Raw genomic sequence first — 17993 nt, forward strand, 5'->3', positions numbered from 1 at the left:
AATGTGCTTAGGAGTGGGTGGATGGAAAGAAAAGGCATATTTAAAATTAACTACCTTTTCTTTCTTTCTATCAGCATACATGCTTAAAATGAACTGTCTTTCTTTTTAGTTAAGCACACAAACTAAAGATTAAATTTACCCCACAATTTTACCCTTCCCCAAATTTTAAGTCTTAAAATTACCCAGCAAAACAATGCTCACCAATCTTCTTCAGCCACCAGCAAAATCTGCTGCTCAAAATAATGTATACTGTAACAAATACTTTATACAATAATTTAATAATAAAAATAAAGGTTAATAAAGCCATAATACCTTATTATCTTACTTTACTAATGGATTAAACTTAATGAAGTCAATACTGAAAGCTATCTGGGTTATGTAGCTTAGCCGAAAGGAAAATTGGTTCTTACCTGTTAATTTTCGTTCCTGTAGTACCACGGATCAGTCCAGACTGCTGGGTTTTGCCTCCCTTCCAGCAGATGGAGACAGAGAAAAACTTGAAGAGCACCCTGACTTAAACCGGTATGCCACCTGCGTCTCTTCAGTATTAACATTACCAAAGCAGAATAATCATTTTAATCAATGAACAGATCAAGCAAGGACAAGAAGAAAACTATGTAATACGAGAAATAATCTGTAAGCTTCTCCTGCAGCAACTAATAGCAAAAACTGAGAATATAAAGCAACGAGCAGACTCTCCTCGAAAAACTCCCTTCCCAATTTTCCTTTCCCTGTCCGACCCGGATCAGTCCAGACTGCTGGGATGTACCAAAGCTTCCCTAACTGGGGTGGGACCCAGAGAGTCCCACTCGAATGCCACTACTCCCAAAACTGTTGATGTCCGGCACCTGGACGTCCAAGCGATAGTGCCTGGCAAAAGTATGCAGAGACTTCCAAGTTGCCACTCTGCAGATTTCTTGCGGCAATACCAACTGGCTCTCTCCCCAGGAGGCAGCTTGTGACCGAATTGAATGAGCTTTTAGACTATCTGGAACCTGTCGCCCACGACAAATATTTGCGGAAGCGATAGCCTCCTTCAACTAATGGGCAATGGTAGTCTTGGGTGCTTTATGACCTTTCTTAGGACCACTCCACAGAACGAAAAGATGATCGGAAAGCCAAAAGGCATTGGTGACCTCGAGGTAACGCAAAATAACTCTTCTGACATCTAAACGCTTCAAATCTCTTGCTTGAGGAGTATCACGATCGAAAACTGGGAAGGCTGGAAGCTCCTCAGACTGATTTAAATGTAAAGCCGAAACAACCTTCGGGAGAAAGGACAAAACCGTTCTGAGCGACATTCCGGAATCAGAAATTCGTAGAAAAGGCTTCCTACAGGAGAGAGCTTGAATCTCCGAGATCCTTCTAGTGGAGCAGATAGCCACTAAAACCACCGTTTTGAGAGTCAAATCTTTTAAGATGTTCTTCTTGAGGGGCTCAAAAGATGGTTCACATAACGCCCGAAGCACTAAATTCAGGCTCCACGAAGGACAAATGGGTCGAACCGGAGGGTTCAAGTGCTTTGCCCCTCTAAGAAAACGTAACACATCAGGGTGCGCTGCCAGAGACATACCCTTCACTTTGCCTTGAAGACAACCCAAAGCTACTACCTGCACGCAGAGGGAACTAAAGGATAGCCTCTTGCTAAGACCTTTCTGTAGAAAAGCAAGAATCTGCGCCACTGAGGCCTGACGAGGAAGGACCCCTTGCTCGCTACACCAAGAGTCGAAGACCTTCCATACCCTAACATAAGTTAGTGAAGTAAAGGTCTTCCGCGCCCGTAGGAGGGTGGATATGACATCCTCAGGATAACCTTTCTTTCTCGATTACCTCCTCTCATAAGCCAGGCCGCTAGACAGAAGCGATCCGCCTGCCAAAATAGTACTGACGCAACAGGTTTGGAAGATGACTTAGACGAAGCGGACCGTTCAAAGCCAGATTGACAAGGTCCGTGAACCACGGTCTCTGAGGCCATTCCGGAGCTACTAGGATAACTGTTCCTGGGTGAGCTTCTATTCGCTTCAGAACCTTGCCCACCAGAGGCCTCGGAGGAAACACATAGAGCAGAACATCTTCGGGCCAGGGAAGCACCAGGGCTTCCACCCCTTCCGCCCCGTGCTCCCTTCTGTGGCTGAAAAATCGCGGGGCCTTTGCATTTTGCTGAGTCGCCATCAAGTCCAAATGAGGAGTGCCACATCGGCAAGAGATGAATGTCATTGCTTCCCCGGACAGCTCCCATTTTCCGGGGTACGGCTTCAGACGGCTGAGAAAATCCACCTGCACATTGTCGACCCCCGCTATGTGAGAGGCTGCAAGTAGGGATAGATGCCATTCCGCCCAGGCCATCAGCTTCTCCACTTCTAAGGCTACAGGACGACTCTTGGTTCTCCCTTGACGGTTGATGTCGGCTACTGTCGTCGCATTGTCGGACAAAACTTGTACCACCCGACTGTGGTTGAGAGGGAGAAACCTCTGCAATGCCAGGCGCAACACTCTCGTTACCAGGCGATTAATGTACCATTGCACCTCCTCCTGAGACCACTGGCCCTGGGCAGACTGAGATTGGCACACAGCTCCCCAACTGGAGAGACTGGCGTCCGTGTGACTATTACCCACTGAGGCACCTCGAGATCCACACCTCGCCTCAAGTGGTCGAGGACAAGCTACCAACCAACACTGGACCTGGCGGACTCCGTGAGTGGTAAAGGAACCTGGAATTCCTCAGACATCGGATCTCAGCGGGAAAGCAATGCTCTCTGCAAAGACCGCAAATGAGCAAACGCCCATGGGACCAACTCCAGAGTGGACGCCATGGATCCAAGAACCTGCAAGTAATCCCAGACTCTGGGAACTGGCACAGACAGGAGTTGTTGAACCAGTGACATCAGCTTGGTTATCCGATCCTCCCTGAGGAAGACTTTGCCGACCCTGGTATCGAATCGAGCTCCCAAGAAGACCAGGAACTGGGAGGGAAGCAGATGGTTCTTGGAAAGATTGATGACCCAACCGAGTGAGTGTAGACACTGTAAGACCTTGTGTATCGCCAGCCTGCAAAGGTCTTCCGATTTTGCCCAAATGAGCCAATCGTCCAGGTATGGATGAACCAGTATTCCCTCTTGTCTGAGAGCTGCCACCACCACCACCATTACCTTGGTGAAGGTGCGGGGAGCTGTCGCCAAACTGAACAGTAGGGCACAGAACTGAAAATGCCTCCCGAGGATCATGAATCTGAGGAATCTTTGATGCTCCTTGCAGATGCTGATGTGCAGATATGCTTCTGTGAGATCCAGGGAAGCCAAGAACTTGCCGCTGCACACCGCTGTAATGACTGAGCGCAGGGTTTCCATCCGAAAATGTGGCACTTTGAGAGCTTTGTTCGCCTTCTTGAGGTCCAGAATCGGACGGAAGGAACCTTCCTTTTTGGGCACCACAAAATAGATGAGAGTATCTCCCGGTCTTGCACTCGTCTGGAGGAATCGGAACGATGGCCCCAAGATCTTCCAGGTGGTGCAGGATCTGATTCACGATCTGCTTCTTTATCTGTGACCTGCAGGGAGAGATCAGGAACAGGTCTCGCAGAGGCCGAGCAAATTCTAAAATGTAGCCATGTTCTGACATTACTTTGACCCACTCCTCATAAAACAGGGACCACTGTTCCCCTATGAATGGAACAGAGGAATGGGCCGGTGTTGTCTCATTGAGAGGGCTTGGGTCCCGAAGACCCAAAGACTGAATCCATCACAGTTCGATCTATGTCCTTGAAAGGAGTGAGACCAAGATTGAGACCTCCCCGATGACTGTCTCTGTCCCGGGGGGGGGGGGGGGGCACCCTACTCTGGCAAAAACGCCTGACCCCGATAGCGAGAGTAGGGAGAGAGAAAACCTTTAGGTCCCCTAGGCTTGTCCTCAGGGAGCTTATGCACCTTATTCTCCCCTAAGGACTTGATCAGTTGCTCCAGATCTTCCCCAAACAGGAACTTGCCCTTGAAGGGGAGCGCCCCCAGCTTAGGATTGGATGAAACATCAGCAGGCCAGTTGCTTAACCACAAATGCCGTCTGGCCGAAACCACGGACACCATTGTCCTGGACAAGGTACGGAGGAGGTCATATAAGGCATCCACACCATACGCCACCGCTGCTTCTAAACGCTCAGCCTGCTCCAACTCCTGAGGAGAGAGATCTTTCGCACTGAGGAGTTGCTGAACCCACCTCAGGCTCGCTCGCTGCATGAGACTGCTGCAAACAACTGCCCGAATCCCCAGCACAGACACCTCGAATATTCTCTTAAGACAGTCCTCGAGCTTTCTGTCCTGAAGATCCTTAAGAGCCGCCTCTCTTGCCACCGGAATAGTCGTCCTCTTGGTGACAGCTGACACCGAATCGTCTACCTTAGGAACCTTCAGGAGTTCCAAGGAGTCCTCAGGCAGCGGATAGAGCTTGTCCATAGTTCGTCCCACTCGCAGGCCAGATTCCGGAGTATTCCATTCATGGAGCATTAATTGCTGGAGCATAGGATGAAAAGGGAATGTCGTCGCCGGACCCTGCAACCCGGCCAGTACAGGGTCTACCTGGGACCTCCTGAGGCAGTAAAATTCCCAACTCAGCTAGGACATGTGGGATCAGAAGGTCGAGTTCATCCCTCTGAAATAAACAAACGACCCTCGGGTCATCGCCATCCACCGGCGAGAGCTTCTCTGCTTCATCACCCTGATCCACCGCAGTGGAGGGTGGGGGAGGCGTGGAAGTATCGGGCTCTGGAAGCTCTACGGAGCCCGAGCCCCCCGAGAAGGTTCACCGTGACCCCGGACCTTACGAAACCTAATCGCCCCCTGTGGAGGACCGTCCCGTGGCCTGTGTACTGACGCATTACCTTGTTGAGACTGGCTTGCCAGATAAGCTTTGTGCATCGAAAGCACAAAGTCCGCCGTAAAGGCCGACGGCTGACCTCCAACATCCCCCACTAGAGGTGCGGGGTCATCATCAGCTCCATCCAAAAATGAGCCCTGAGGGCTGCCAGGGCTTGAATCAGCGGGGGAAAGGGAGGGCGAGAGATCTCCTCCCCCATCCATTCTATCCGATGTGGCAGCAAAGGCATTCAAAATGGCTGCCGTTCTCGTGCTCAGCGGGAACGGAGCAACCGCGGTCTTTCGGGTATCGGGCTGTTCACTCGCTCCACGCGACTTAGCCGCTGTTCCCCTGCCGAAATCCGATATCCCCTCCCTACTGGGGAGGCACCGGGAACAAAGGCCTGCGCGGGAGAGCCACGAAGCTGACTCCTCGCAGGCCGAGCAACGTGAAGCACGCAGCATGGCCGGCAAAAAAAGGGAGCGAGTAGCACCGGCGGTCAGGCACCAAACAAACGCAGGCGCTACACAGCCCTGCCGCTGAGTGTGCAGGCGCCGCGGCAGAAGCAAAAAGAAATTAAAGGGGCCGGCTTTTTTTTTTTTAAAAGGGAAAACCTCCCAAAAAAATCCAGTTACCAGTTTTAGTGCTGGTGCTTCCAGCTCCGGGAACAGGGAGTGAAAGGGACCGGACCACCGGTATTCACCCCTAGTGCCTCACGAAAAGAAGGAGCAGGCAGGGTATCCAACCCCAGCTCCGGGTACCTGCTACCAGTAAGGATAGTCCCACCAGGACCTGCCAACCCCCTAGGAGGATTAACCTTGCTGTCTGTCCTGCCTAAGTGAAGGCTTAACCTTGTTGTTCTGCCTGATCTGTCAAGGAGAGTGAAATAAAGGAAAATTCACTAATCCCACTTTTTTTTTTTTTTTTTTTTTTTTAAGTTCAAGACCTCAGGTTTTGTACCACCTCCATCTGCTGGAGACAGAGAAACACTGAAGAGATGCAGGTGCACACCAGTTTAAAAGAGGGTGCTCTTCAAGTTTTTCTCTGTCTCCATCTGCTGGAAGGGAGGCAAAACCCAGCAGTCTGGACTGATCCGGGTACGTACAGGGAATATAACTTATCCGGCTAAGTTACAAAGGATATTTAGCGGCATTGCTATACCACTGCACATCCACATAGAAGTAATATCTGGCTAAGTTAGACTTGCTCTATGGCAGGTCTAACGTATCCAGTTAACTTAAACGGATATGAGCGAATATCGCCGAGTACTGACCATCCAGCTACTCAGATAACCGGAGAAGTCACTTATCCAGCTATCTAGCAGCTGCTGAATATAACTGGATATTCAGCGGCTGCTAGATAACCGAATAAATCCTAGTTATCCAGCTATTAAACACTGAATGGGCTTTGAATATGCTGCACTCCCTTCAACAGGTCAACAATGTAGAAAAACTTTAACTATCACCATTTCTTTGTTATTTGTACTTGCAGTTGATGTACAGCATGATATACCCAGGACTGGACAAAGCAGTATGGCTGACTTACCATCAGCAATGCTTAATTGCTCCTTTGTTTGCTTTGGGTGATACATAAGTTTGAAAATCAGGACCAATCATTACAGGGCTATGACCTCACTTCTTGTTAGATGCCTATTAAAAGAGTGTCATGTCTAACCAGTATATAATTGCCAATCATAACATGCCTCTTTTCATATAATCCTGCCATGTCAGATGTGGATAACCAGAACGTCCAGGAGTGCAGCACTCCCCTAACACTGCCCTGCAGAATCACCAACAGAAAAACAGGAGCTGCACTCCTTGACCTATAGTAGCATATGAAACAGTACCCTATCTGGTATATGCGAATAGCAACCAGTCTACACTTACTTTCTCTTCTTTTGGAGTTTTTTCCCCAAGCTGTGAGGTGCTGATGATGGCACTACCTCCTTATCTTCTTCATCATTCAAGTTTTCAGAGTGCGGGTAAGAAGTTTCCATAATCTCCTCACACACTTGATCCTCAGAGGATCTTCTTTTCTTCTTCAGTTTCTTTTTCCTTTTTTTAGAACGATGCTCTTCAGTGGCATGTTCTATATTCCATTCTTCTGCCTCATCGTTTTCTGCTGTTATAGTTTCCCATGTCTTTCCTATAAAAGTCGGGTCAGTATCATTGGTGATAAGATTGTCTACCCTCTGTAACTCAGCACTGTGTTTTCTTTTCTTTTGTTTCTCTTTGGTTTCAAGCTCTTCAGAATGGGAATTTTGCCTTTTCCTGTGCTTTTTTCTCTTCACGCACTGACCCTCACTGATCTCCAAAGCTAGATCTTCAGATATCGTGGCAAAAGAAATACCTTCATTGTCTTCACATTTTTGTTTCTTTTGGTTCTTGTGTTTTCTCTTCTTCCTCTTCAAATCATGAGTGACTGTAAAATTACTGAAGTTTAAATCCTCTTCCATACTTTTTAAAATCTCTTTAGGAAAAAAAGAAAATTATGATTAAAGAAATGTAATTATAGAAACACTGAAGGTAGACAAGGACTATAAGGCTCATTCTGTCATATTTGCAATATCACAAACCACAGTTAACTTCTGGCATTGGCTTCACTTCTAAGCAACTAAGGATTCTTTGGTCTTATCCCAGGCCTTCTTGAATTGTGTTGCTGTTTTCACCTTCCTTGGGAGGCCATTCCATGCATCCACTACCCTTTCTGTGAAGAAACATTTCAGGATGGTGTGGCTAACTTCATGTCATGACCCCTTCTTCTACAATGTCTTTTCCTCTGAACAATGTTTTCTTCTTTTGCAATATTTATATCCTTAATGTTTTAGAATCTCTATCATATAATGATCTCTTTCCTCTCTAGGGCATACGTACTTAGGGCCTTAAGACTCATCTTATACAGCTTTTGGTGCAGACCCTGCACCATTTTGGTAGCTCTCTGCTGGATGGCCTCAGATTTGTCTATATCCTTTCAGAGGTCTGGTCTCCAGAATTGGACACAATAATCCTACTGCTACTACTTAGCATTTCTATAGAATTACTAGGCACACACACAACACTGTACAGATACACCTGGGAAGAGTAAAGTGTTTCTTTTCCACCTTGAGTATTACAAATCTCAAATACCTTTTTCAGAGATTCAGCTTACATGCTTTCATTCAGTTCTTAGGCAGGGAACAATCTACTAAAACTGATTGTAACTCACCTTGAACTTAAGAACATAAGAAATTGCCATGCTGGGTCAGACCAAGGGTCCATCAAGCCCAGCATCCTATTTCCAACAGAGGCCAAACCAGGCCACAAGAACCTGGCAATTACCCAAACACTAAGAAGATCCCATGCTACTGATGCAATTAATAGCAGTGGCTATTCCCTAAGTAAACTTGATTAATAGCCGTTAATGGACTTCTCCTCCAAGAACTTATCCAAACCTTTTTTTGAACCCAGCTACACTTACCGCACTAACCACATCCTCTGGCAACAAATTCCAGAGCTTTATTGTGCGTTGAGTGAAAAAGAATTTTCTCCGATTAGTCTTAAATGTGCTACTTGCTAACTTCATGGAATGCCCCCTAGTCCTTCTATTATTAGAAAGTATAAATAACCGATTCACATCTACTCGTTCAAGACCTCTATCATATCCCCCCTCAACCGTCTCTTCTCCAAGCTGAACAGCCCTAACCTCTTCAGCCTTTCCTCATAGGGGAGCTGTCATTTTGGTTGCCCTTCTCTGTACCTTCTCCATCGCAACTATATCTTTTTTGAGATGCGGCGACCAGAATTGTACACAGTATTCAAGGTGTGGTCTCACCATGGAGCGATATAGAGGCATTATGACATTTTCAGAGTGATAAGAGAGGATTTGGAAAGGTGAGTAATTAAATCCAAATCCAGAATTAGATCAAAGCTGTGAACTGGATATGGGCTACTTGGAATACAGTAACAGTTTTGACACTCTTGTATAGGAGGCTCATAAGTAAACTAAACATCCTAAGGTGAGCCTCACAATGGTTGACTGGGCTAGAAACTGGTTGACTGATAAGACAGCAGAGAGTAGTAGTAAATGGGTTCATTCAGAGGAAAGAAAGGTGATCAGTGAGGTGCCTTGAATTGGTTCTGGGGTCAGTTCTGTTCATTATTATTATGAGTAATATCGCCGAAGAGTTAGTGGGGAAGATCTGTTTGTCTGCAGCTATACAACAGAGTAGAAATTCCTGAGAGATGACTGGTGATAGGATGGAGTCATTAACTTACTGATGTATACCAATAAAGAGAAAGATATCAGGATGATCATATGCGATGATTTAAAAATAGTTAGTGCAACAAAGTTGTAGCCAGAGCCAGAGGAATACCAGTGTGCCCCAGGAGAGGCATAATTATTAGAAAAAAATGTGATAATGCCCCTGTACAGGTCATTGGTAAGACCTCAACTGTGTATCTCAACTAGACTGTAAGCTCTATGGAGATTTTTCATGTGCTGCATTCAAAACTCATGCAAGAGTATTAGACACCCTAGGCAAACCTTCAGTCTCACACCTTCGAAGGTAGCTCTGGCACAGCCTCCCCCTCTCTCATCCTCTGCCATGTCCTGTGTCCTCTCCCTTTGCCCTTGTTTATAGAGCCCAACACCACTTTTCTCTATCTCCCTGTCCAGCATTCCTCCTCTCTTCTTCCCCCAGCATCCTTCTTTCTTTTACTCCTTGTTCGGCACAGCAGCATCACCTCAATTCTTTTCCCCCTTTTGCAGTATCCAGGATTCTCTCTCATCCCCTACCTAACCAAAATCATCTTTCTCCATCTGTTCAGCACTCCCCCACCCATTCAGCTTCCTTTGTCTCCGTCCCCCACATTCATTTCCTTCTCTCTGGTGGTGCTGTGTCTTAACAGTGGGTAGATAGTATCTAGTGTTTTTTTGCTGGACCCAGACATTTTGGTGGCTTAGGCAATTGCAGATGCCACCTAACAGAAGAACCGGCCCTGGCTGCATTTAATGAGAAATTACTACTTACCTGATAATTTCCCTTTCTTTAGCATAGACAGAAGAATCCAGAACCAGTGGGTTATGCACCTCTACCAGCAGATGGAGACAGAGCAAAGCTGGCATCACAGTAAATATACCCCTGCAGTGACATCAGCCCTCCAGTATTCTCTGCAAAAGCCAACTATGGACAAACTAACAAAACTTGATTAACAACAGATAACCATTCCATACTCTGTCAACAGTAAAAAACTGAGCCCAGACAAAGAATGTATTAACAACAGTCTAGGGACTGGATTAACACTTAACAGTAACCCCTGGACCACTTAGCCACATAGGAGGAGCATAGCACAATTATTTGGCAGCCAAGGGTGAGAAGCTGGATTCATTTGTCTATCCTAAAGAAAAGGAAATTATTAGGTAGTAGTAATTTCTCATTTCTTAGCATCTAGACAGATGAATACAGAACCAGAGGGATATACCCAAGCTACTCCCGAACAGGAAGGGAGGCTGCCCGCAGTCCAGTCAAATCCGCACGTGCAAAGGTTGCGTCCTCCTAGGCCTGCACATCCAAATGATAATACCTGGAAAAGGCGTGTAAGGAGGACCACGTTGCAGCTTGGCAAATGTCGACGGGAGATACCACTCTAACCTCCACCCATGACACTGCCTGATCCTTAGTGGAATGATCCTTAACCTGACTAGGTAACGGCTGCTCAGCATCCACATACACGGCAGTGACTACCTACTTAATCCAACGAGCTACTGTAGCCTGCGAAGCCGGCTTGCCCTGTTTACTTCCACCATGGAGGACAAACAAGCAATCCATCTTCCGGAGAGGTTTAGAAACCTCCAGATACCTCACGATATGTCTCTTAACATCCAAGTATCACAACAGGCAATATTCCACCGCATCTCTCTCTCTATCCAGAGATGGCAGAGAAATGGACTGATTCAAGTGAAAATCTGAAACCACTTTTGGCAAAAAGGAACAATACACAGGTTTGGATAAGTTCTTGGAGGAGAAGTCCATTAATGGCTATTAATCAATTTTACTTAGGGAATAGCCACTGCTATTAATTGCATCAGTAACATGGGATCTTCTTAGTGTTTGGGTAATTGCCAGGTTCTTGTGGCCTGGTTTTGGCCTCTGTTGGAAACAGAATGCTGGGCTTGATGGACCCTTGGTCTGATCCAGCATGGCAATTTCTTATGTTCTTATGTATCACCCCCGGAGTCACTCAAAGGAATGGCTCCTGGCAAGACAAGGCCTGTAGCTTGGATATTCTACGCTCAGAACAAATTGACACAAGAAACACCATTTTCAAGGTCAGTAACCGCAAAGAAAGGTTGCGCATCGGTCAAAACGTAGGGCCCACTAAAATATCCAAAACCGGATTGAGACTCCAGAAGGGCTCCGGTAACTACAAGGGAGTAGGAAGATATTTCACTCCTTTCAAGAAACGGGCCACATTTAGATGAGCCGACAAAGATCCACTATGACCCTTGAAACAACAAGAGTTGCTTCCTGTACTTTTAATGAATTAAGGGTCAATCCTTTATTCAAACCATCCTGCAAAAATTCCAAAATGAGCGGGAATTGAACCAAATGAGGAAAAAACCCTCAATCTTCAACCAAACCTCAAACACTCACCAAACCCTTACTTAGGCTAAGGAGCTGGAAAACGTTCTGGCTCGTAGCAAAGTGGCAATCACCGTAGTAGAACATCCCTGCTTCAGCAAGCAAGCCCTCTCAAGGGCCATACCATAAGACAAAATTGAGTTGGATCTCCTTGAAGCACAAGCCCCTGTTGCAAAAGATCCCTGTGTGCTGGAAACCGGAGGAGGGAATCTACTAGAAGCCTTCGCAGATCCACATACCATGGTCTCCTGGGCCAGTCTGGTACCACCAGAAGCACCATCCCCCTGTGACTCTTGACTCTCCAAACCATTCTGCCCAACATGGGCCATTGAGGAAACGCATACAGAAGCTTGTCCTCTGGCTATTCCTGCATGAGAACATGAATGCCCAAAGACTTTGGATCTCTCCTGCAACTGAAGAATCAAGGAAACTTTGCACTGTGAAAAGTTGCCAGCGGGTCCAGAAACGACAGACACCAGCGATCCACTATTAGCTGAAATGCGTCTGACAATTCCCATTCTCTTGGGTCCAGACTCTGCCTGCTGCAGACAAACCAGTTAGAGGGGCCCCAAGATCAGTTGACCCTTCTGGCAACTATCTCTCCATTCCTGCACCAGGCTGCGAAGAACTGGGCTTAGTAAAGTTAGAGGGGTGTAATTCTCCGAGTCTCCAAACAGCGCTGGCACAAGTTAGAAGGAATGCCAGTCTGAGATGCCTGAATATGACACACCACACAGAGGGCAAGGCGCTTAGGTTTCTTCACTATAGGCACCATCAGATAACGCTCACAACACTGTGCCGAAAAAGCGCCCAACCTGAATTCCAACAGGAATGCTCAGGGAATGCACGTAAAAACAAGCGCTTTCGTGTGTATGAGCATAAAAAAGGTGTAGGGGTGTCCAATTTGGGCGCCCTAGTAGGCACTCCTATGCTCCAAACTAGGTGCCCAGCTAGGCGCACAACCAAAATGCTCAACAGGCCACAATCAGGCGCACAAATCATGATCTGATGGAACTGAAGAGGGCAGTATATGGCGCACAAAAAACATGCGAAGGCGCCACTGCGGCCTACCACATGGCAAACCAGCTAAGTCTCAGGGTGGGGCCTAGCTGCAAGGGCTACTCAACCCGCCAGGCTTCCCCCCGATCCCCAACCACCAAAGGCAGGAACGGCCGTTGGATCGCTCACTGAGCATAGAAAGAGGGGGATGGGGAGGAATCCCTAATCAACTCCACTTCTCAAACCATTTTAAAAACTTTACCTGAGTTCAGCCTCTCCTGGTTGAGTACAAGCACAGAGGGCAAATACCTTCACTACCACACTCTACTTCCTGCACCCACTTGCCTTTCAGCTTTTTTTTTTTTTTAGTTACGTCCATACCAGCTCAAAAGCCAGCTACCGTACCAAAGCACTCATCTGAGGGACCATGGCAATCACCTCAGGAATTCTCAACTAAGGGAGGGACTTAAGGTATAACCGGAGGAGAGCGGGGTGAATTAATCTCCTTCTTTTCTCCTAAACTTTAAAGCAATCCCCAGTAGGGAGAGGCACGTCCACCACCTGTTGTAGATGGAGATTACTGGCAGGCTGTCACTGCTGGGGAATGGGAGAAGTAAGAGAAGAACACCCTGGTGAAAAGGATGGGAGAGCCAACCAGTACCAGGACCATGTGCTACATCTGTACCCACTAAGGGCCAATAGTATGCACCCATGGATACTGAAATTGTACCGTGTGCTTTGGAGCAGTCACCACCAGCTGGACCAAGCCAGCATCCTCAGAACTGTGGGGAAGTGCAGCAGCAAGAAACTTAATAGGCCCTGTGATGTAAGAGACACACAGACTGCCAGTAATGAAACCCATCTGCAGGGATCCTGCTATTAAATCAGATTCATATAGCTTTATTGGTATGACATTTTTACACGTGTTGCTAAGTATACATAATGATAATAAAAGGGGAAAAACATAGTTACAAGTTAGATAGGTCTGTACAAAATAAAGTTCGGTGGTTGGACCCTTCCTGCGTTAACTCTCCTTTATTACATGATACTAACCAACCCATAGCCTCAGGCAAAAGAATCCAAACGTGTAAGAGTTAAACATTTTCAATGCTTAAAATTATTAAAATACATATTTTCCTGCGGCATGCAGATAAGCTTATTTAAAAAATGATAGAAGTCCGAGACCCACCAATACAACAAAACGGATCAAAGCTGAGGCCAACACGTGGTCGCAGATCAGGGGTCTATCACCCTAAAACCTGAGCAGACAACTGCGCTCTGGCCACGGAGTCAACTGACTAAAGGACGGCGGCGAACCAGACCTGCCACTGCCCATCCTCAGAGTTCACCAACGCCGCAGTTTCCTCTGTTTCACAGGCCTTCTAACGCCTGCTCCGCCGGAAGTGACCTCATCCAGCGAGCGACCAGTTTAGGTTGCCAAGCCGCGAGTGTTGGTTGTTAAGGCAACTGATAAACTTCCTACAGGGCAGAGGCGCTGTGGTAAGGAGCCGGCAGACATGGCCCAGTGAGCATACCTGCTCTGTGGGTGCCAGCCACGTGATGGAGGGGAACTCCATTATGACGCCAGCGTTCCAGCTCGACGAGCTACCGGAGAACTTCCTGTTAGCATCGTTACCATGGAGACCGACCGTTCCATCTTTCCATGGGGAATGTGTGCATGCCCTTCGTCTCGGGCGCGCCTCTCATGGCTTGGCTTTCCATCCCATCGGTAAACGGCCGGTGTTACAGAAGTTTACTCTAGGAACATAGAGCAAACGGGAATTGTGTTCCCGATTCCGCTGAGGCCTCTTCCTTGTTTCGGACTCGCCCACCCCTGGGAGATCAGGCTGGGCCTGTCCTGTTCGTCGCTAGGCCAACCAACGGCTGCTGTGGCCTGCCGGAGCTTCCCTTGACACTTAGAAGCCTGGGGGCACCGAAAGAGCATCTGGACTATGGAGAACGATAGGCTGGGACTGATCAGGGACTCCATGCGCGACAACCAAATTCTGCAAAAGGTGAGGGTGCAGTAAGAAGGCCGGAAGGGTCTTCGGCTACAAGTCAAAGCGCCGAGCAGATGAGGTTTTTTTCCCTACCTTTCTTTATTTCATATCTGCAGTGAGTGTGACATCTAATTTTATCTTTACATTTATATCCCGCCTTATTAACTAACAGGTTATAACTGTATAACGTGAGCATCTCATAAAATATTTGCTATTACAGTATGTGGCTATAACTGAGATGTCCTTTGCATAATAACACTAACTAAATTATACAAAAAAAAGTGATATCTCGAACCAAATGAATAATTTGCTAAATAGTGTATAAAATCGGGATACAATTTACTTTAAGGAATATGATGAAAAATGCACAGTATTACACAATAGCAATAAGACTGACAAAATAAAATAGATAAATATATTAAGAAGTAATGAAAGAGGATAATGTATCCCCACGTTATTGATTATGCTGTTTCAGATATAATATATCTATGATGTTTGCAGCTGTGGCGTCAACAAATGAACCTAAGATTGTGTTTATTCTTCATGTACTAAAGAGATAGCATTAGCTTTTATTATGTTTTTTTCATATGCTATTTTCCTGTTCGTTTATTATAGTATATATGTTGCTACCTGCAGAATTTGAAGTTTCTTCAGGCACAACATATGTGCCCTTTATGAGTTACAACATCTAGTGGGCCTGAGTTTTAGATTTCAGCTATAAGCAAATGCAAACCTTTTTCATTTCATTAAATTTATGAATCACTTTATCTAGTTTAACACAAAGTAATGTACAACAAAATGTTTAAAATATGAATAAATTACAATAAACAAAAAAAATAAATTGTACAAACTATCAAAGTTAAGCATCAATTATAAACAGCACAAGATAAGAATTCACACATTGTTAGGTAAGTGATCACTAAAATAAACTAATCCAATAGTTGTAAAAATGAATCAGTAACATTAAAAGCCTGTCTGAATAGCCAGGTTTTGATATTGCATGCAGCATATCCAGCTGACCGAGGATGGCAATCTCGGATGCAGGATCTTTGAAGCAGGACCTGGCATCCCTGTCCTGTAGCTGCTCTGAACCAGCACTGGAAGCAGATTTGAACATTTGCAGGAGGCAAGCAGTTGGACCCTGAAGTTAGTGAATTTCTAATTTACAGAGTAATAATCTTTGAAACAAGTGTGATGTTATGTTTGTTTCTGGTGAGATAAAAAAGAAAAACAGCCTCAGCCTTCATCTTTGTAAAACACTTAATTCCAAGTTGTAGATAATGCTGTTTTATTGGACTAACTCTTGCATCTGTGGCTAACATTGCAGAGCTTTCCATTACATTCCAGTTAGGAGCAACTACTTTTTGAATAAGCAGTTATTGTCTTTCAAGCTGTATGTTTAGTGCATACGAGAATATTACTGTGGTACAAAGAAATAAAGCCAAACGTTAGCAGCTATAGATGTTAACACTAGAGAGCAGCAGCCATCTTCAAATAACCATATCAGGGATGGGATTGCTACAGAACAGGAAAAACATAAACAAGGCTTCATTTTCTAGAGCAGGGGTGGGCAATTGCAGTCCTCGAGGGCTGCAATGATTTTCAGGATATCCCTAAAAAACATCCTTGAGAGAGATTTGCATGTATTCTGCCTCAGTTGTATCAAATCTCTCTCATGCATGCTTATTAGGGATATCCTGAAAACCCAACTGGTTTGCAGCCCTCGAGAACCAGAATTACCCACTCCTGTTCTAGGAGACACTTACCTGACTTTTCTTGCAATTCTATCTGCACCAAAACATGCCTCCTAGATTATTGTACCATTGAGGGATCAGGTAATATCATTTGGTCTTTAGTAATAGGTGCAGTGATTTTAATTCTTATTGTATTTGTTTTTTTCTGCTGTTTCTTTTTTTTTAATAGTATTAGAGTGTTGAAGGTATTGGCTTGTTTTTTCATTTTTTGTTTAATTAATTCCCAACTTGAGCCTCTTCTCAAACTAGACTATTGAGCAAATTATCAATTACAGTTACAGTGGCCCCATTTTAGGAAAAAATGGACTGGGATCTAGCAAATTTATGAGGATGGTTTATTATGACGGAATTTGTATGACTATTATAAGGACTATTAAGAAAATTACTCTGGCAGACGGGGATTTCAGTTTGGCTTAAACAAGGTTTTTTATAGAAACATGATGGCAGAAAAAGACCATACAGCAGTGGTGGTTAACTCTGGTCCTCAAGAGCCACAAACAGATCTAGTTTTCAGGCTATTCACAATTGCAAACAAGAGGGTTGGGAATTATTAGAAAGGGAATGGTGAATAAAACGGAAAATGTAATAATGCCTCTGTATCGCTCCATGGTGAGACCGCACCTTGAATACTGTGTACAATTCTGGTCGCTGCATCTCAAAAAAGATATAGTTGCGATGGAGAAGGTACAGAGAAGGGCTACCAAAATGATAAGGGGAATGGAACAGCTCCCCTATGAGGAAAGACTAAAGAGGTTAGGACTTTTCAGCTTGGAGAAGAGACGGCTGAGGGGGGATAGAGGTGTTTAAAATCATGAGAGGTCTAGAACAGGTAAATGTGAATTGGTTATTTACTCTTTCGGATAATAGAAGGACTAGGGGGCACTCCATGAAGTTAACATGTGGCACATTTAAAACTAATCGGAGAAAGTTCTTTTTCACTCAACACACAATTAAACTCTGGAATTTGTTGCCAGAGGATGTGGTTAGTGCAGTAGTGTAGCTGTGTTTAAAAAATGATTGGATAAGTTATTGGAGGAGAAGTTCATTACCTGCTATTAATTAAGTTGACTTAGAAAATAGCCACTGCTAGTACTAGCAACAGTAGCATGGAATAGACTTAGTTTTTGGGTACTTGCCAGGTTCTTATGGCCTGGATTAGCCACTTTTGGAAACAGGATGCTGGGCTTGATGATTTGCATATACTGCTTCCTTATGCTTTATCACATCGGACACAATCACCCCCAAGGCCTGCCTCAAGCTTTCTTAGATTTTTTCTCATTCTGTCGTCTGCTTTAGGGATGTCCATGCTGTTACAAATTTTAATGTCATCCACAAGAAAGAAAACATTTTCTTTTATATAACCTTGGTCAGGTTATATTCAGCCACTGGTGAATGGTACATTAGGAGCAGGTGTACCTGAAGAGGTTGGATGACTGGATGAAAGTTATGGAACAAGTGGGAGGTTCACCCCGGTGAGGAGAAAGTCCAATGATGATCCGGCAGAGTAGCCAAGGTCAGTAATGCCAGGTCTAGCTTGGAAAGTGTCTAGGTATTAATCTATAGCACTGGAGCAGATCTAGAAAACCCAGGAGAAAGGTGTGGGTCAGGATCACTGAAGAGGGAATGCAGAGATGAATCTGAGGCAGGACTGCAGAGCTGAATATAGAGCAGGAACAAGGCCAGGTGAGCAGAGGTTCCAGAAGATGTGTACCAGGAGTCTGTTGTAACAGCAAAGATATGTCTTTGTTGCTCTCCTTTTAAACTTTCACCCATCAG

At 45.4% G+C, this 17993-nt stretch overlaps 2 protein-coding genes across 8 annotated transcripts in view; one reads left to right on the forward strand and one right to left on the reverse strand.

Annotated features, from left to right (window-relative positions):
• Positions 1 to 14112, reverse strand: part of TTF1 (transcription termination factor 1) — a 105148-nt gene extending 91036 nt beyond the window's left edge. The window contains exons 1-2 of one of the 4 annotated variants that reach the window (XM_029613687.1): positions 13999 to 14112; positions 6732 to 7314 (exon numbers count right to left, since the gene is read on the reverse strand). In XM_029613687.1, coding sequence (XP_029469547.1) covers positions 6732 to 7300 — 569 coding nt within the window. In that variant the 5' untranslated portion in view covers positions 7301 to 7314; positions 13999 to 14112. Of the gene's footprint in view, positions 1 to 6731; positions 7315 to 13652; positions 13973 to 13998 lie in introns of those variants that run through there. The other 3 variants (XM_029613688.1, XM_029613685.1, XM_029613684.1) reach the window with 3 other exon arrangements.
• CFAP77 (cilia and flagella associated protein 77) overlaps positions 1 to 17993 on the forward strand; it is a 574339-nt gene that overhangs the window by 118664 nt on the left and 437682 nt on the right. The window contains exon 1 of one of the 4 annotated variants that reach the window (XM_029613692.1): positions 14136 to 14478. The exons of the other annotated variants lie outside the window; for them this stretch is intronic. Within the exon in view, the coding sequence (XP_029469552.1) occupies positions 14416 to 14478 (63 nt within the window). The 5' untranslated portion in view covers positions 14136 to 14415. Of the gene's footprint in view, positions 1 to 14135; positions 14479 to 17993 lie in introns of those variants that run through there. 4 annotated transcript variants of the gene reach the window in all.

This window comes from Rhinatrema bivittatum, chromosome 8 (genome assembly GCF_901001135.1).
Source record: "Rhinatrema bivittatum chromosome 8, aRhiBiv1.1, whole genome shotgun sequence".
In the NCBI taxonomy this organism is placed as follows: domain Eukaryota; kingdom Metazoa; phylum Chordata; class Amphibia; order Gymnophiona; family Rhinatrematidae; genus Rhinatrema; species Rhinatrema bivittatum.